The sequence below is a fragment of the Acinonyx jubatus genome, chromosome A3, assembly GCF_027475565.1.
Source record: "Acinonyx jubatus isolate Ajub_Pintada_27869175 chromosome A3, VMU_Ajub_asm_v1.0, whole genome shotgun sequence".
Classification (NCBI taxonomy): domain Eukaryota; kingdom Metazoa; phylum Chordata; class Mammalia; order Carnivora; family Felidae; genus Acinonyx; species Acinonyx jubatus.
The window spans coordinates 88,281,870-88,302,202 of NC_069388.1; the positions used below are offsets into that span (position 1 = coordinate 88,281,870).

At 36.3% G+C, this 20,333-nt stretch overlaps 1 protein-coding gene across 6 annotated transcripts in view; it reads left to right on the plus strand.

Annotated features, from left to right (window-relative positions):
- ALMS1 (ALMS1 centrosome and basal body associated protein) overlaps positions 1 to 20,333 on the plus strand; it is a 219,032-nt gene that overhangs the window by 173,456 nt on the left and 25,243 nt on the right. For all 6 annotated transcript variants that reach the window (XR_008289406.1, XM_053200763.1, XM_053200766.1 and 3 more), the window contains one exon: positions 1,411 to 2,558. Coding sequence is in view for 5 of the 6 variants with exons in the window: in XM_053200763.1 (XP_053056738.1) it covers positions 1,411 to 2,558 (1,148 nt within the window). In the remaining variant the exon portion in view is untranslated. The remainder of the gene's footprint in view (positions 1 to 1,410; positions 2,559 to 20,333) is intronic.

Sequence of the window (20,333 nt, forward strand, 5' to 3'; positions counted from 1 at the left end):
CTCAAATGGTATACTGGTGCTTAATTTCCATTAAGAATAAATTTTAAAGTCCTTAGCCTAGTATTCTAGGCTTCACATAATTTATCCTCAGATTCCTACCTTCTTTCCTTTCCTTTCCCTTCCCTCCCCTCCCCTCCCCTCCCCTCCCCTCCCCTCCCCTCCCCTCCTTCCTTCCTTCCCTCCTTCCCATAATTTTATCATGGAAAGAACACTGAACATGAGATCTACCCTCTTAACAAAATTTTAAGTGTACGGTATATTGTTGACTATAGGTGCAATGTTACACAGCAGGTCTCTAGAACTTACTCATCTTGCTTTGACTGAAACTCTATGCCCATTGATTAGTAACTCCCCATTTCCTACCCTTCCTCCCAATCCCCTGGCAGCCACTATTCCATTCTTTGATTCTGTCAATTTGACTATTTTAGATCTCTCATAAAAGTGAAATCCATCTTATTTCACTTAACATAATGTCCTCAAGGTTCATCCATCATGTCACATATAGCAGAATTTCCTTCTTTTTATGGATATACCATATTTTCTTTATTCTTCGATATGTTGGTGGATATTTAGTTTGCTTCTGCATTTTGACTGTTGTGAATAGTGCTGCAGTGAACTTAGGAGTGCTAATATTCCTTTGAGATCTTCATTTCAATTCTTTTGTATAAATACGCATAACTGGGATTGCTGAACCATATGGTAGTTCTAATTTGAATTTTTTAAGGAACCTTCGTACTGTTTTCCACAGCAGCTACAACATTTTGCATTCTCACCAACATTTGTGTTTTGGGTTTTTTTGATAGTAGCCATCTTGACAGATGTAGATGATAATTCATTGTGGTTTTGATTTGCATTTCCTTGATAAGATTAATGAGTGATGTTGAGCCTTTTTTCATCTACCTATTGTCCATTTATATATCTTGAGGAAATGGCTGTTCAAGTTATATGCCTAGGTTTTCAATTGGGTTATTATTTTACTATTGAGTTGTATGAATTCTTTATATATTTTGGAGATTAACCTCTTATCAGACATATAGTATACACTTCTTTTCTCTTATTTCATACATTGCCCTTTCTCTTTGTCAGTTGTTTCCTTTGCTGTGTAGAAACTTTTTTTAATGATGGGTATTTTTCTTTTTTTGTTTTTTAAGTTTATTTATTTTGAGAAAGATAGAGAGTAGGGGAGGGGCAGAGAGAGGGTGAGAGAGAGAATCCCAAGCCGACTCCGCACTGTCAGCACCGTAGCCCGATGCGGGGCTCAAACTCATGAACCGCGAGATCATGACCTGAGTCAAAATTGGACGCTTAACCAGCTGAGCCACCCAGGTGTCCCTAAGTGTGAATACTATTTCTAAAGGGAATACAGATATTTTGAAAATCCTTCAAAATCTTTTTCTTTCTCCCTTTCAGAGTCCAGATGTCATTCAGAATTTGAAAATACTACCCATTCTGTCTTCAGGTCAGCCAAGTTTTACTTTCATCATCCAGTCCACCTACCAACTGATCAAGATGTTTGCCATGAATCCTTGGGGAGGAGTGTTTTCATGAGGCATTCTTGGAAAGATTTCTTTCAGCGTCATCCAGACAAACAAAGAGAACATACTTGTCTTCCTTGCCCTGATGAAAATGTGGGAAAGACCAAGGCAGATTATACCAGAATAGAGAGCCTCAGTATCAATGTAAACTTGGAAAACAAAGAAGTGATGCATTCCGCTAAAAGTCAGGCTAGAGATTATCCAAAAAGTGACAAACAAATTAGTGATCCAAAAAGGGATTGTAAGGTCACCCCAGAGCTAACAACTCAGCACACTGTGAGTTTGAATGAACTCTGGAACAAGTATCAGGAGCGACAGAAACAAAAGAAACCTCCCGAGTTTAGTGACAGAAAAGAACTATCCTTGGTGGAGCGACTTGATCGTTTGGCTAAACTTCTTCAGAATCCCATCACATATTCTCTCTGGGCCTCTGAAAGCACACAGGATGATAGCAGAGGCGAACGGGATATTAAGCAACAGCAGAAAATCAAGCTTCAGAAAAAGAAGCGGTATAAGAGCCTGGAGAAATGCCATAAAAACACAGGAGAGCTTAAAAAAAGCAAGGCGCTTTCTACTCATCAAGCTGGGAAGTCCAACCAGATTAAAATTGAACAGATTAAATTTGATAAGTATATCCTGAGAAAACAGCCAGGTTTTCATTATATAAACAACACTTCCTCAGATTCTAGACCATCTGACGAAAGTGAGCTGCTCACAGACACTGCCACCAACATCCTTTCCACAACCAATTCTCCTGTGGAATCTGATATCTTGATCCAAACAGATAAAGAGGTGACTTTGCAGGAGAGAAGCAGCTCTATTTCCACCATTGACACTGCCCGACTGATCCAAGCTTTTGGCCATGAAAGAGTTTGTCTGTCACCCAGGCGAATTAAATTATACAGCAGCATTACCGACCACCAGAGGAGATACCTTGAGAGGCGGAACAAGAAGAATAAGAAAGCTTTGAATACAAGTCATCCCCAAATGACTTCTGAGCACACCAGAAGGAAACACATCCAGGTACATGGCTACAAATTCCGTCTGGCAATGTGACTGCCTTTTTCATGGACTTTTTAGTTAACCTTTGCACACAGGTGAAAAAAAAGCCAATTGCCCTTTCCTCACTATAACATTTCTTACCAACTTTCGGAAAAGAGTGAGAAAGTGTAGTACAGTGCTATTGTGAGTTGTCATTCTTTTCTTCAACACTCAGTTATGACGAAGGGCTTTGCTGCTAAATGCTTCAGAATCTGCAAAGTGTACCCCTGGCACGGGGGACCTTCCAGTTTAGGATGACCTCCATTCTGAACATTAGTGCCTGGCCGTTTCTGTTTGTTTGGGGTTTTTTTGCTTATTCATTCCTCCCTGTCTTTCAAGAAGTTTTGAGATGTTCTTAAACACATACACAGATATACACAGACACAAATATCCAGACACATACTTATGTAAGTAATACAATAATGATTTTCTTGAGTAAATGAAGAATTAGAATGATAGAAAATTAAATTAAAGCCAGGAAGGGATGAGCTACAACATGATTTTTAAAGATAAATAAATGAAGAATTGTGAGTGTTGGTAAGACAAGTTGAAGCCAGAGGGGAGATAAATAAATACACCTTATGGATATGGTTGCTAGAAGTGAACCACAAATTTTGCTCTATGTTTTCTAGCACGTGGTGTTGCTACAACTTTGTGATCAATTACATAAGTCTATAATATAAAAACTAGGTTTTCAAAAGCATTATAAATATTTCTGATACTGAGACCTAAGAGAAATTTCTCTCGTCTATTCTCATAAAGAAGGCACCACAGTGTATGTAAGAGTCCTCAACAGCATCCTTACAAGGAATTCAGTAACAACACCCATAAGGTTAATATGACCTTATGTTAGGGAGTTTCAGTAAAAGCAGACTTCAAGGGGGCAGCAAATGCAGACTAATACTTTAACCCAAGAATAAAATTTAGGGTATCTAGAGGAGTGTTCTCCAAAGAGGGATGCTTACAGAATGGGGCACTGGAGTACAGACAAAAAAAAAAAAAAAAAGATAGATATTTATTTTTCTCAGCCTTTTAAAATTTATATTTCTGTATATGTTTTATAATATATGAATAGAGCCATAATTTATAACATAAATAAATATCTACTTTGGTAATTTGTGCTCAAAAATATTTTATCAGTAGGACTGCATGATCAAAAAAACTTAGAGACCACTAGTCTAGAGGCAAGGAGACACAAGACATTGAGACAATTCATAAATATTATTTCTCATAATTGAGTTTTTGGTAGGTATTAAATGATAGTGATTACATGTATAAATAGAACAATATGACTTTTTAAAGTAGGAGAAGAATTGGGAATGATAACAGACTAAGGCTTTTTGTTCCATGGAGGAGATAGGGAAAAAAGATCTCAGTAGAGGGTGTGTGTGTGTGCGTATATGTGTGTGTGTGGTAAAATCCATACACTTTACACGCATAAAGTTTATAGTTTTAACCATCTTAAAGTGTACAGTCTAATGGCACTGAGTATATTCACAGTGTTTTACATATCACCACTATCCAGTTTGTGTACTTTTTCATCACTCCAGTAGAAACTTCCTAACCATTAAGCAGTCGCTCTCTATTCCCCCTCCCACCAGCCCCTGACAACCATGAAGCTACTTTCTGCCTCTGTTGCCTGTTCTGTGTATTTCATATAAATGGAATCATACGGATGTCACCAAGTCAGACATCTGTCACTTTAACATATTTTTGAGGTTCATCCATGCCCTAGCATGTATCAGTACTTTATTGCTTTATATGGGTCAATAATATTCCATTGCATGTATATACTATATTTTATTTATTCATCTGTTTGTGGACTTTTAGGTTGTTTCCATCTTTTGGCTACTGTAAAAGGAGCAGATATGAACATCTGTACACAAGTTTTTATTTGAACACTTGTATACAGTTCTTTTGGTTATATACTTAGGAGTGGAGGTTCTAGGTCATATGATAATTCTGTGTTTAGCTTATTGAGTAACCACCAAACTGTTTTCCACAATGGATATGCCATTTATATTCCCACCAGCAATGTCTGAGCGCCCCATTCTCTCCACATTGACCAGCACTTTTTATTTACCTTGTTTTATGGTTTGTTTGTCTGTTTGGGTTTTTCTTGCCATGCTAGTAGGTGTGAAGGGTATCTCATACTCATTGTCATTTTGATTGTGGTTTTGATTTGCTTTCCCCTTTCCTAATGACAGTAAGCATCTTTTCCTGTGCTTGTTGGCCATATGTGTGTGTGTGTGTGTGTGTGTGTGTGTGTGTGTGTGTGTACATATATATATCTTCTTTGGAGAAATGTCTATTCAGGTTTTTGCCCACTTGTAATTAAGTTGTTTGTTATTTTGAATTGCAAGAGTTCTTTATTTATTCTGGATTGTAGATTCTTATTGGGTGTGTAATTTGTAAATATTTGCTCCCCCCCCCCCCCCGGGTTGTCTTTTCACTCGCTTATTACCATCCTTTGATGCACAATAGTTTACTTTTGATGAAGTCTGTTTTTTTCTTTTGTTGCTTGTGTTTTTGGTATCCTATCTAAGAAACCACTGCCAAATCCAGTCTTGTCCCTATATTCTTTTAAGAATTTTATACTATTAATTCTTTCATTTACCTATTTGATATATATTGGGTTAATATTTGTATGTAATATAAGGTAAGGGTGAAACGTCATTCTTTTCCACGTGGATACCCAGTTGTCCTAGTACCAGTCTTTGAAGAGACTATTCTTTCCCCATTGAATGGTCTTGACACTTTTGTCAAAAATCAACTGACAGTAGATGTGAAGGTTTATTTCTGGGCCTTCAATTGCATTCCTTAGATCTACATGCCTAGTCATACTCCATTACTGCAGTATTTTTGATTACTCTAGCTTTGTAGTGAGTTTTAAAATTGAGAAGCATGAGTTTTCCAATTTTGTTCTTTTTCAAGACTACTTCGCTATTCAGGCCCCTTGTATTTGAATATGAATTTTAGGATCAGCTTTTCCATTTCTGCCAAAAAGGTCATTGGGATTTTGATATTAATTGCATTAAATCTACAGATTGGTTTGGAGTTTATTGCAATCTTAGTATTAAGTCTTCAGGCTGTGAACACGGAATGTCTTTCAATTTATTTAGGTTTTTAATTTCTTCCAGGAATGTTTTGTAGCTTTCATTTTACAAGTCTTAGACCTTCTTAGTTAAATTTATTCTTGATTTTCTTTTTTTTTTTAAATATGAAGTCCCAACAGGTGCCCTCCTCAATGCCCATCACCCACTTTCCCCTCCCTCCCACCCCCCTTCAACCCACAGTTTATTCTCAGTTTTTATAGTCTCTTATGGTTTGCCTCCCTCCCTCTCTAACTTTTTTTTTCCTCCTTCTCCTCCCCCATGGTCTTCTGTTAAGTTTCTCAGGATCCACATGAGAGTGAAAACATATGGTATCTGTCTTTCTCTGTATGACTTATTTCACTTAGCATAACACTCTCCAGTTCCATGTTGCTACACAAGGCCATATTACATTCTTTCTCATTGCCAAGTAGTATTCCATTGTATATATGAACCACAACTTCTTTATCCATTCATCAGTTGATGGACATTTAGGCTCTTTGCATAATTTGGTTATTGTTGAAAGTGCTGCTATAAACATTGGGGTAAAAGTGCCCCTATGCATCAACACTGCTGTATTTATTTGATTTTCTTGTTCTCTCTTTTTTTTTTTATTCTTAAGTGTGGTAAAATCCATATAACAGAATTTTTCATTTTACCCATTGTTAAATGTGCAGCTTGGTGCATTCATATCATTGTGTAGACATCACTATCATCCATCTTAGGAACTCTTGTCATCCTGCAGACCTGAAATTCTATACCCACTCAACCAACTCCTCATTCCACTTGATGCTTAGCCTCTGGTAACTACCAGTCTACCTTTCTATCTCTATAAATTTGACTACTCTAGGTACCTCATATAAGTAGAATCATGTATCATTTGTCTTTTAGTAATAGGCTGATTTCATTTAGCAAAATATCCTTAAGGTTCATCCATGTTGTAGCATGTAACATGATTTTCTTATTTTTTAAGGGTGAATGATATTCCATTGTATGTATATAGCACATTTTACTTATCCATTCATCTGTTAATAGACGCTTGGGTTACTCTCTCTTTTGACTATTGTGAATAATTTTGCTGTGGATATAGGTGTACAAATATCTCTTCAAGAACCTGCTTTCAATTGGCAGGGGAGGTAATAAAACCAGAAGTGGAAGGCAGAATCATGTGGTAATTCTATTTTTAATTATTTGAGGAGCTGCCATGCTGTTTTCTATACCATTTTTAGTCCCACCACCAGTGCACAGGGGTTCCAGTTTCTCCACATCCTTGCCAACCCCTGTTTTGTTTTGTTTTTTTAATAAAAATAGTCATCCTAATGAGTGTGAAGTGGTATGTCATTGTGCTTTGATTTGTAGTTCCCTAATGATTACTGATATTGAACATCTTTATTTGCTTATTAGTTATTTGTATGTGATCTCTGGAGAAATATCTATTCAAGTCCTTTGCCTGTTTCTTAATCAAGTTTTTTGTTGTTCATTTGTAGGATTTCTTTATATGTTCTGGATATTAACCTCTTCTACTTAATTTTCAATATTCTTTCTGATTCCATGGGTTGCCTTTTCATTCTGTTGATTTTGTCCTCAGAGGCACAGATTTTTAATTTAGATGTAATCCAGTTTATCTGTTTTTGCTTTTGGTGTCATATCCAGGAAATCATTGCCAAATGCAATGTCTTTAAGGTTTTCTCCTATTTTCTTCTAAGAGTTTTATGGTTTTAGGTCTCATGTTTAAGACTTTTGATCTAAGTTTTTGTATATGGTGCAAAGTAAGGCTCCAAGTTCATTCTTTTCCATGTGGATATCTAGTCCCAGCACCATTTGTTGAAAAAAGAGTGTCTTTTCTCCATTGAATGGTCTTGGCACCCTTGACAAAAATCAGTTGACAATATATATATGAGGGTTTATTTCAGGCATTCTATTCTATTCTATTCTATTCTATTCTATTCTATTCTATTCTATTCTATTCTATTCTATTCTATTCTATTCTATTCTACTGGTCTTTATGTCCTTTATGCCAGTCCCACGCTAGTTTTGGTTTGTTGTATCTTTGTAATAAATTTTGAAATCAAGTATAGAACCTCCAATTTATTCTTTTTTTTCAAGACTGTTCTGGCTATTCAAGGTCCCTTGAAATTCCATATTAATTTGTGTAAGTTTTTCTTTTTGATGCTATGTAATTGTTTTCTTAATTTCATGTTTGCATTGTTTATTGCTAGTGTAGAGATACACAACTAATTTTTGTATATTGGTTTTGTACTCTATAACTTTACTGAATTTATTTGTTACCTCTTAACATTTTTCTTGTGGATTCCTTAGGATTTTCTACATATAAGATCATGTCATCTGTGAATAGAAATAGTCTTACTTCCTCCTTTCCAATTTGGGTGCCCTTTATTTACTTTCTGGTTGGAACTTCCAGATCAACAGTGTCAAACATGTGGCAAAAGTGTCTTGTTCATGTTCTTAGAAGGAAAACATTTAGTCTTTCACCATTGAGAATGATGTGAGCTTGAGTTTTCATACATGACTTTTATCGTGTTAAGGAAGTTCCCTTTCTTTCTTGATGAGTATCTTTACCATGAAAATGTTGTGTTTTTTGCCAGATGCATTAGCATTTATTGGGATGATCGTCTGGGTCTTTTTTTTTTCTTTTATTCTGTTAATATGGTATAGATTGATAATCATGTATTGAACCAACCTTGCATTCCTGGGATAAATCCTTAAATATTCCTTAGTCTTGATACATAATTCTTTTCATATGCTGCTAGATTCACTTTGCTAGAATTTTGAAAAGGTCTTTTGCATCTCTGTAAAGGATATTGATCTATGGTTGTTTTTTTTTAATAACTTTCTTTGTCTGCCTGTGGTATCAGGATAATACTGGCTTCATAGAATGAGTTAGGACATTGTCCCTCCTCTTTGATTTTTTTGGATGAGTTTGAGAAGAATTGGTGTTAATGATTGATACTTTCTTTAAACGTTTGGTAGAATTCATCAGTGAAGCCACTAGTCATGGGTTTTTCTTTGGGGGAAAAGTTTATTACTGATTCAGTCTTTTTACTATAACTCTACTCAGATTTTCTATTTCTTCTTGAGTCATTTTTTTGTAGTTTGTGTGTTTATAAGAATTAATTCATCTCTTTGTTTTTCTAGTCACTACTCTGTTTATCTTCACTCTAATCTTTATTATTTACTTCTGCTTCCTTTGGTTTTAGTTTGCTCTTTTTTTACCCCTAATTCCTTACAGTTTAAAGTTATTGATTTTAAGTTATTATTCTGTGTAAGTGATGAATCACTAAATCCTACACCTGAAACTAATCTTACACTGCCTGTTAACTAACCGGAATTTAAATAAAAACTGGGAAGGAGGGGCACGTGGGTGACTCAGTCAGTTACGTGTCCGGCTCTGGCTTAGGTTCTGATCTCACAGTTCGTGAGTTCGAGCCCCGCATCGGGCTCTGTGCTGACAGCTCAGAGCCTGGAGCCTGCTTGGGATTCTGTGTCTCCCTTGCTCTCTGCCCCTTCCCCACTCACTCGCACTCACTCTCTCTGAAAAATAAACAAAATTTTTTTTTAATTTAAAATTTTTTTAAAAACTGGGAAGGAAAAAAATGAAAAAAAAATTTTTATGCTTATTCATTTTTGAGAGACGGAGACAGAGAGAGACAGAGCACGAGGTGGGAGGGGCAGAGAAAGAGAAGGAGACACAGAGTCTGAAGCAAGCTCCAGACTCCATGCTGTCAGCACAGAGCCCGACTTGGGGCTGGATCTCATGAACTGCGAGATCATGACCTGAGCTGAAATTGGACACAACCAACTGAGCTACCCAGGTGCCCCTAGTATTCTTTTTTTTTTTTTTAATGTTTATTTATTTTTGAGAGGGGGGGGCACGGGGAAGGGGCAGAGAGAGAGGGAGACACAGAATTGGAAGCAGGCTCCAGGCTCTGAGCTGTCAGCACAGAGCCCGATGTGGGGCTCTAACTCACAAACCGTGAGATCATGACCTGGGCTGAGGTCGGACATTTAACCGAGTGAGCCACCCAGGTGCCCTCTTATTATTCTTTTTTAATATAGGTATTTACCACTATAAATTTCCTCTGAGCCCTGCTTTTGCAAATATAAATTTTTTTCTAAACTCTGCCTTCGCTGCATTCCAAAGTTTTTGTATGTGTTTTCATTTTCATTCATCTTAAAGTATTTTCTAATTTTCCTTGTAATTTCTTTTTTAACTATTAATAGTTTGTTTAATTGCCACATTTTTGTTTATTTTCCAAATTTCTTTTATTATTTCTAGTTTCATTCCATTGTGTTCAAAGAATATATTTGGATATATAATTCAAAGTATTTGAGTCCTTTTAAATTTATAATGACTTGTTTTTTTACTGTGTTATATAATCTCTTGTGAAGAATTTTCATGTGCACTTGAGAATTATGCTGTTGTTTAGAGTGTTCTGTTTATGTCTATTAAGTCTATTTGGTTTATAGTGTTATTCAAATCCTCTGTTTTCTTACTGGTCTTTTATCTAGTATTTCTATCATATTGGAAGTCATGTATTGAAGTCTGCAACTATTAATGTGGAACTGTTTCTCCATTCAGTTCTGTCCATTTTTGCTTCATATATTTTGAAGCTCTGTTATCGGGTATGCATATGTTCCTAATTGTTATACTTCTTCATGAGTTGACCGTCTTATCAATAAATAATCCCCTTCTTTATGTCTTATAATAATTTTTAATTCAAATTCTCTTTTGTTTGATATTAGTAGAGCTACCCAGCTTTCTTTTCATTACTACTGTTTGTGTGGAATATCTTTCCCATCCTTTTTCTTCCTTCCTTCCTTCCTTCCTTCCTTCCTTCCTTCCTTCCTTCCTTCTCTCTCTCTCTCTCTTTCTTTCTCTTTCTCTCTCTCTTTCTTTCTCTTTCTCTCTCTCTTTCTTTCTCTCTCTCTTTCTTTCTTTTTTCATCCTTTTACTGTGTTTTTGGATCTAAAGTCAGTGTCTTTCAAAATGGAGTGCGGAATGGGGAACAGTGAGGGGATGGCAGTTTGGGCTCTATATCTTTCTGTGGGGTTGGTTGAAGACCCTGTCCTTCTCTGGTGAGTGCTGTGGAGGAGACCAGAGCAGAATGATTTCATTCCATTAATAACATCTGGTAAAAACAGTATGGCACCAATAACATTTCCAATACCAGCTGCCACACACTGAAAATAATAAGTGGACATTTGCCAGGATGGACTTTGTAATAAGGATAGGATTGGGGTCAGCTTTCCTGAGCATGGATTTCTTTCTCAGATAAAAGCCCTGTCTACATGAGTTCTGGAAGCAATGGTCTGGAATTGTAGGGTGTATTACCAGAACAATGTGCATATCTGACCCCTTCTGATGAAAGGAACTAGAGTGGCAGCAACAACAAATCCTGTTCTTGAATATATGACACTGAATCTAATTAAAATGGGCCAAAGCATCAATCCCACTCTGTGTCTTCATGTTATTTTAAATTACACTTGAGCCTTGAACAATAAGAATGTGAGCCTTGAACAATAGGTGTGAAATATCTACTTATATGCAGATTTGATGAATACAGTACTATATTTTCTCTTAATGATTTTTTAAGAAATATTTTTATTTTTTAACGTTTGTTTTAGAGAGAGCAAGCATGTGTATGCACACGCACTGGGAAGGGACAGAATGGGGGGTGGGGGAGTGAATCTCAAGCAGGCTCAGAGCCAGAACAGAGCCTGATGTGGGGCTCAATCTCACGACTGTGAGATCCTGACCTGAGCTGAAATCAAGAGTCAGATGCTTAACCAACTGAGCCACTGAGGTGCCCCTCTTATGATTTTCTTAATAATATTTTCTTCTCTGGGCACCTGGGTGGCTCAGTCAGTTAAGTGTCTGGCTTCAGCTCAAGTCATGATCTCGCAGTTCGTGAGTTTGAGCCCCACATTGGGCTGTCTGCTGTCAGCAGCCTGCTTTGGATCCTCTGGTCCCCCTTTCTCTCTGCCCTTCCCCTGTTCATGCTCTCCCTCTCTCAAAAATAAATAAACATTAAGAAAAATTTATGAAAAGGGAAAGCTTCTTTAACAAAATATTTTCTTTTCTCTAGCTTACTTTATTATAAGAAGGTAGTGTGTAATATGTATAACATACAAAATATGTGCTAATCAACTATTTATGTTATAAGGCTTCTGGGTCAGCAGTTAATTTGGGGGGGAGTCAAAGTTACACATGGATTTTCTACCACCTTTAGGGGTCAGCACCCCTTTTTCCTGTGTTCAGGGGTCATCTGTATAAGAAAACAGCCTCAGTGCAGGTGTTTGTATGATCTTATTAAATTTGCCTTAGATTGGGGTGCCTTGTATGGCTCAGTTGGTTAAGCATCCAACTTCGGTTCAGGTCATGATCTCGCAGTTTATGAGTTCGAGCCTCGTGTCGGGCTCTGTGCTGACAGCTCAGAGCCTGGAGCCTGCTTCGGATTCTTCGTCTCCCTCTCTCTCTGCCTGTACCTGACCCCCCCTCAAAAATAAATAAACATTTTTTAAAAATTAAATTAGCCTTAGATTTAAAAATGAATGAAGTATTTTTTTTTAATTTTTTTAACGTTTTTTATTTATTTTTGAGACAGAGAGAGACAGAGCATGAACAGGGGAGGGGCAGAGAGAGAGGGAGACACAGAACTGGAAGCAGGCTCCAGGCTCTGAGCCATCAGCCCAGAGCCTGATGCGTGGCTCGAACTCACGGACCCTGAGATCATGACCTGAGCCGAAGTCGTACGCTCAACCGACTGAGCCACCCAGGTGCCCCAGAATGAAGTCTTTTTTAGACAACATATAAGTGGATTATGATTTTTTAAAATTCATTCTGCCATCTCTACCTTTGAATTCGAGTGTTTAATCTATTTACATTTAAAGGAATTACTGAAAGGAAAGGACTTAACTTAGACAATTTTGCCATTATTTCTTTATGTCTAACAGTTTTTCTTTTTCAATTCCTCTATCACTGCCTTCTTTTGTATTTAATTGATTTCCTATAATGAACCGTTTTGATTCCCATCTCATTTCTTCTCTTTTATATTTTTTAGTTATTTTGGGGGATTACAGTTAACTCTTACACATATAACAACACATATGAAATGATGCCAATCTAGCCCCAGTAATATACAAAGCTCTGCTTCTATACCTCTCTGCCTCTCATTCTTTTGTTTATAGTCACATATTACATCTTTATACTTTCTGTGACCATTAACATAGATTTTTAATTTATGCATGTCTTTTAAATCTTACAGGAAGAGAAAGAGAAGTTATAACCAGAAATATATTACTGACTTTTATATTTACCTATATATTTACATTTACCAGTGTTATTTCTTCATATGGCTTCATATGGTTTTATTTATTTCTTCACATGGCTTCACTTGTTGCCTCGTGTTCTTTCATGCTGAAGGAGTCCCTGTAGCATTTCTTGTAGGGAAAGACATCCAGTTTTGAATTCTTTCAACTTTTGTTTATCTGGGAATGTCTTAATTTCACCTTCATTCTTGAAAGATAATTTTGCCAGATACAGATTTCTTTTTTTCAGTTTTTCACATCACTTTAAATACCATCCTACTGCCTGTTGGCCTCCCATCATTTCTTATGAGAAATTGGCAGTTAATCTTACTGATGATCCTTTGTACGTTCTGAGTCTCTTCATTCTTACTGCTTCAAGATTCTGTCTTTATCTTTGTCAGTTAACAGTTTGGTTATTGTGTGTCTTGATGTGGAACTTGTTTTACTAGGAGTTCATTGAACTTCTTCAATTTTAGATTCGTGTCTTTAATCAAGTTTGAGAAGTTTCCAACCATTATTTCTTCAAATATTTTTTCTCTTTCTCTCTTCTTTTGACACTCCCACCATGCATATGTTGTAAGCTTGATGGTGTCCTATAAGTCTCTGAGACTCTGTCCATTTTCTTTGTTCTGTTTCCTTTTTGTCCCTCAGACTGGATAATTTCATTTATGCTGTCTTCAGGTTCACAGATTTCATCAAATCTGCTGTGAATTTTTTAGTTACTTTACTTTTCAGCTTCATAATTTTCTATTTGTTTCCTTTTTATTTTTCTTTATTTATTGATAGTCTGTATTTGGTGAGACATCATTCTCATTGTTTATTTGTCCATATGCCCTTCAAGCATATTTAGGACAGTTGATTTAAAGTCTCCATTTTCTTTTTCTTTTAAGTGACCCATACTTTCTTGTTTGTTTGGATGTCTTGTAATTTCTTCTTGGAAGTTAGACATTTTGAATATCATAATATGTTGACTTTGGAAATCAGATTATTCTCCCCCCTCCCTAGGATTTTGTTGTTACTGCTTATTGTGGTTTAAAATTGTTGGTATGTTTAGTGATTTTTCTAAACTATTTTTGTACAGACTGTGTTTCTGGTCTCTGTCTTTCTTTCTTTAGCTCATTAGTCAGCTTGTTGTTTGACTGATTGCCTTAAGTGCCTGGAACCAAAAAAGAGAAAGCAAAAAAGAAAGAAAGAAGGAAAGGAAAGGGGAAAAAATTACCCAGTTCCTTGTAGATTTTTTTGTGTATTAGGGAAGCCAGTGCTTAGGTAGGCTGTTTACAACTCTACCTTAGCAAATTTCTAGCTTGCACTGAACCTACAGATCAGCCAGTTATGAAACATTATGGTCTTCTTGGGTCTTTTCTGAACATGCGTCCTGCCCTGTGCATGAGCTTTCTAGTTCCCCTGAGGTACATCGGAGATGTTCAAAGCCCCATTTCCCCAAAATTCTCACTGCTTTTTTCCCTGGCTTTCCATTTGCCTAGTGTTTCAGCCAGCTGTTTTCTTTGTTTTTGTTTTTGCATCTAGCTTTCAATGTTTTCAAGGAAATTCCATCCTCTGAAATGCCCTAAGAGAGTTCCATGTTTAGTGAAACAAGATAGGCCCCTTGTGTCAGTTCTTCAGAGAATACTTAGGGAGGTTCAATGAAACAATTCCTTGGGAACAAGATACTACTCTGTGCTTCCTGTGGAAGCAAATACCTACAATGTGAATGCAGGCAACTGCCAGAGAAGGGTAAATTAAAAACCTCAAAGCTCTCCTACCTTGTTTAGATGGCTTTGCTCCTACTTAAGTTTTCACTTAGTTGCCTCTTCCACACTTGATGAGGTTGATTTTTTGACAGTTCTTGCCAGGTTTTTGTTTGTTTGTGTTTGTTTGTTTTGGTGTTTCTAGGGAAGAGACAGGTCCCTGGAGGTCCTTTTTCTACCAATTCGCTGACATCCCTCCAAGGTAGAGTTTTGTACCTTTCCCACAACAGCTACTGTTCCTTTTTCCTGGGTCTGCACTGTAATAGACACGTCCATAAAACTCTTCAATCTTTTTTCTGGTGGAGTTTGTGGAGAAATAGCAGCAAGAAGGTGTGGAGTTCTCCAATTTCTGTAGCCCTCAAGGGCTTCACACTCTTACCAGTTTATACTTGGCCTCTACCACTTAATCCAGTCTCCATCCTTCTTGAGGGTTTCCAGTGGTATCTCCTCCAGATGATCTGGTGCTCATGTTTCATATCTCCCTACAGACAACATTTGCTCTTTAGATTTTGGGCTAACATTGACCTAACCTCAACTTTCTAATGGCTTCAAGAAAAGTCATGAACTTAAACTTGATATACTTTTGGTGGTGGTGTTATAAGGATGGGAGGGCTGCTTTATTCAACTCTTTAGATCCCCAAGTGGAAATGAGGTATACACATCCAGTAGATTTGTGGTATTTTTATTAGATTTATATTTGTGGTATTTTTATTAGTAGTACTTTCTAGATGTTCTGTAATTATACCTTTGGATTTGCTGTTTCAACCAAGAGAAAATTTTAGGGGATAATTTTTTTTTTTTTTTGTATTTTTGTAAGATTGACTTTATTATCACTACATGTGAACTTATAATTTTAGTGTATTATGATCAGAGATTGTACTCAGTTCTATTTCTGTTTTAAGGATATATACAGATTTTCTTTGTGGCTTAATGTATGAACAAGTACTCCAAGGGTGTTATAAAGGAGGTGGAGTCTCCATATAGGTTATGACATTTAATTATATCTAGTAATTCACCTTTATTGATTATATTCTTTCCAAATGTTGGTTTCCTTGGTCTGTTAAGCACTTCAAAGAGTATATAGAGGTGCCTAGCTGACTCATTTGGTACAACATGATCTTGATCTTGGGATCTTGAGTTCAAGGCCCACATTGGATATAGAGCTTACTTTAAAAAAAAAAGCTATGGTATCGTCATGCACAAGAGTTGCATAGACACATAAGGTTAAAATATTGATGGCAAATAAGTGGGAAATGGAAAATAAGTTAAAAGAACATATTCAAAGGTTGATTTATCTTTGTCGTAATTAAAGGTTTACATGTAGATGTTTATCTTATGTCTGGCACATAAACATTCTTGATACGTTTTTATTCACTGTGAATTGTACCATACAGCATTCAAAGTAAGTTTTATTTTCCATTTTTAATATGTTTGTCTTTGATTCTGCTTCATCCAATGCAATTTTTAGAACTTTATATTTGCACAGTTTCTCTTTGCCCATCCTTCTACTTTTAGCTTTACTGGGTCACTTTGCTCAAGTGTAAGTTAACTTTTTTCTCCCCACTGAATTTGAGCGTTTTTCTTTTGGAGTGAATTTATTCTACCTAACTCTGAAGTTATAACAAATATGTTTGGTTTAAATTTTATTATTATTTTTTCTTGTTCTGATAAATTTATTAAGTAAAAGTTTATTATACAAAATTCCATTTCAGACTGAGGCAAGTGAACTTTTTATGTGGTGAAAAAAAGAAAAGAAACATAACCAAAACTTTACCATCTTAACCATTTTTAAATGTAAGGTTCTGTACTGTTAAGTATATTCGCATTCTTGTGAAATAGTTTCCAGAACTTTTCATCTTATGATACAGAAACTCTGTACCCATTAAACCCAACAATTCCCTGTTTCCCTGAGCCCCTTGTTTTACTTGATTTTAGATAGTTTCATATAAGTGGAATCATACATTATTCATCTTTTAGTAACAGACTTATTTTACTCAGCATAGTGTCTTCAAGGGTCATCTATGTTGTACTGTATGACATGATTTTCTTTTTAAGGCTGAATAATATTCCATTCCAATAATATTCCACTTTTGGTTTATCCATTCATCCCTCAATGGACCTTTACGTTGCTTCCACTTCTTGATTATTGTGAATAATGCTCCTGTGAACATGGTTGTGCAAATAGGCCTTCAAGACCTTGCTTCCAATTCTTTTGGATACATGTCTGCAAGTGGAATGGCTGGATTATATGGTAATTCTATTTTTAATTTTTTGAGGAACCCCCATACTTTTTTGTAGCAGCTGTACCACTTTATAGTCCCACCAACAATGTGCAGTAGTTTCAGTTTCTCCATATCCTTGCCGACACTTATGTTTTTGTTGTTGTTTAGTAGCCATCCAAGTAAGTATGTAGTGGTATTTCATTGTGTTTTTGATTTGCATTTCTGTGACGATTAGTGATATTGGGCATCTTTTCTTATGCTTATTGGCCATTATTATATCATTGTTGGAGAAATGTCTATTCAAGTCCTTTGCCCATTCTTGAAACAGGTTAAAAAAATGTTGTCATTGAGTTGTAGTTCTTTATGTATTCTGGACATTAACCCCTTATCAAATATATAATTTATAAGTTTTTCTACCAGTCAGTGGGTTGCCTTTTCACTCTATTGATTGTGTCCTTTGATGCACAGATGTATCTAATACTGATGCAGTCCCTGTTGTCTTTTTTTTTTTTTTTTGTCTTTTTTTTTGGCTGACATATCCAAGAAATCATTACCAAGTCCAGTGCCATGAAACTTTTCCCCTATGTGTTCTTGTAAGAGTTTTATGGTTTTAGGTCTTATGTTTAGGCCTTCACTCCATTTTGAGTTAATTTGGATGGTGTAAAGTAAGGCTCAACTTCATTCTTTGCAAGTAAATATCTAGTTGTGCCAGCACCATTTGTTGAAGAGAAATTTCCCCTTTGAGTAGTCTTGTCATTTTATCAAGAGTCAAAGATCCTTTGAGGATAGATCAAGGGTTTATTTCTAGGCCCTCTATTCTAGTCCACTGATCTAGTTGTCTGCTTTTTTGCCAGTACTAACTGTAGTACTGTAGTATGTTTTGAAATCAAGAAATGTGAGTCCTTCAGCTTTGTTCTTCTTTTTCAAAATTATTTTGGTTTTTCAGGGTATTTTATCATTTTTAAGGATTTCCTGCTGTTTCCAGTCTTTTGTTCATTGCTGTATGATTTTCTTTGAGTTGAATTGTTTTTCTGACAACTTAGCAGCCATGTAATCTCATTAAATACTCTGCTGAAACCACTCTCTCATCACTCTCGGGTATGAAATAGTATCTGTTGACTCCATCATATGAAAAATTAAACAATTGGTTGTACATGTCCAGTTTCTCCCCACCTGCACTCACACACACACATACTTCCCCCAACTTGCCAATATTGCATTTTCTGAATTTTGTCTCAGTTCATTATGGTAGTATTAACTACTCTGTTGACCAGCTTTATTTTTAAGAATTGTAACATACAACTTCCATATTGTAAGCAAAATCACCGTGTTATATTAGTTATGTTTTTAAACACAGGATCAGCATTTACCATGAATCTTTTCATAAAACTGTTTATGAGTTTGTTAGTTTAAATTGTTCTGTTGTTAGGCTAGATTTTTAAACAGTTGTTCAGGACTGAGCATCTCTTCAGTTCTTACAAATTTGAGACTCTCTTTATGTAAGAACAGACAACTTGGTTGGATATAAAACCTTTGGATAATAATCCTTAATTCAAAATCTGTCAATTTTACTCCCCTTTTTCGGGGCACAGGCATTTAATGTTTCTGTGTCAGAGGCAACCCTGATATATTTTTCCTGTGGGGTCCTGGATTCCTATCATTTTTTTTGAATTTAGTTTACTTTCCCAGGGTATGTCTCAGTATTGGTTAGTGTCTCCTGATTTTTTTATTTTATTTTTTTATTTGTATTCAAGTTATAATATATAGGAGTAAAACCCAGTGATTCATCTCTCACATAGGACACCCTGTGCTCATCCCAAAAAGTTCCCTCCTTACTGCCTATTACTCATTTAACCCACTCCCTCCCCCACCTCCAGCAACCCTCAGTTCATTCTCTGTATTTAAGAGCCTCTTATAGTTTGCCTCCCTGTCTGTTTTTATCTTATTTTTCCTTCCCTTCCCCTATGTTCATCTGTTGAATTTCTCAAATTCCACCTATGAGTAAAATCATATGATACCTGTCTTTCTCTGACTTACTTTGCTCAGCATAATACCCTCCAGTTCCATCCATGTTGTTGCATATGGCAAGATTTCATTCTTTTTTGTCACCAAGTAGTATTCCATTGTATGTATATGTATACATTGTGTGTATATTACATATTCTTAATCCATTCATCAGTTGATGGACATTTGGGCTCTTTCCATAATTTGGCTATTGTTGATAGCACTGCTGTGAACATTGGGGTGTATGTGCCCCTTCAAATCAGCACTCCTTTGAATAAATAGCTAGTAGTACAGTTGCTGGGTTGTAAGGTAGTTCTACTTTTAATTTTTTTAGGAACCTCCACACTGTTTTCCAGAGTGGCTGTACCAGTTTGCATTCCCACCAACAGTGCATGAGGGTTCCCCTTTTCCCACATCCTGGCCAACATCTGTCGTTTCCTGAATTGTTAATTTTAGCCATTCTCACAGGTGTGAGGTGGTATTTCATTGCAGTTTTGATTTGTATTTCCCTGATGATGAGTGATGTTGAGCATCTTTTCATGTGTCTGTTTGCCATCTGGATATCTTCTTTGGAAAAGTGTCTGTGCATGTCTTCTGCCCATTTCTTCACTGGATTATTTGTTTTTCGGGTGTTGAGTTTGGTAAGTTCTTTATAGATTTTGGATACTAACCCTTTATCTGATCTGTCATTTGCAAATATCTTCTCCCATTCTGTCGGTTGCCTTTTAGTTTGGTTGATTGTTTCCTTTGCTGTACAGAAGCTTTTTATCTTGATGAGGTCCCAATAGTTCATATTTGCTTTTGTTTCCTTTTCCTTCGGAGACATGTCAAGTAAGAAGTTGCCGCAGCTGAAGTCAAAGAGGTAGGTTACTGCTTGTCTTCTGTAGGATTTTGATGGTTTCCTGTCTCACAGTTAGGTCTTTCATGCATTTTGAATTTATTTTTGTGTTCGGTGTTAAGAAGGTGGCCCAGTTTCATTCTTCTGCGTGTTGCTGTCCAGTTCTCCCAGCTCCATTTGCTAAAGAGACTGTATTTTTTCCATTGAATACTCTTTCCTGCTTTGTTGAAAGTTTTTTTAAATCAAATTCACATCCCATGCAGTTTACTCTTTCAAATATATAATTCATCGGTGTTTGGTATATTAAGAGAAGGTTGTACAACCATCGCCACTAAATCCAGAACATATTTGTCACACCAAAAAGAAACCCTATGTCCATTAACAGTCATTTTTCAGCCTCTCTTACCTCTTTCCACTCTCCAGCCATTAATCTACTTTCTGTCTCTGTGGATTTGCCTTTTCAGGACATTTCATACAAATGAATCATGTAATATGTGGCCTTTTGTGTCTGGCTTTCACTTAAC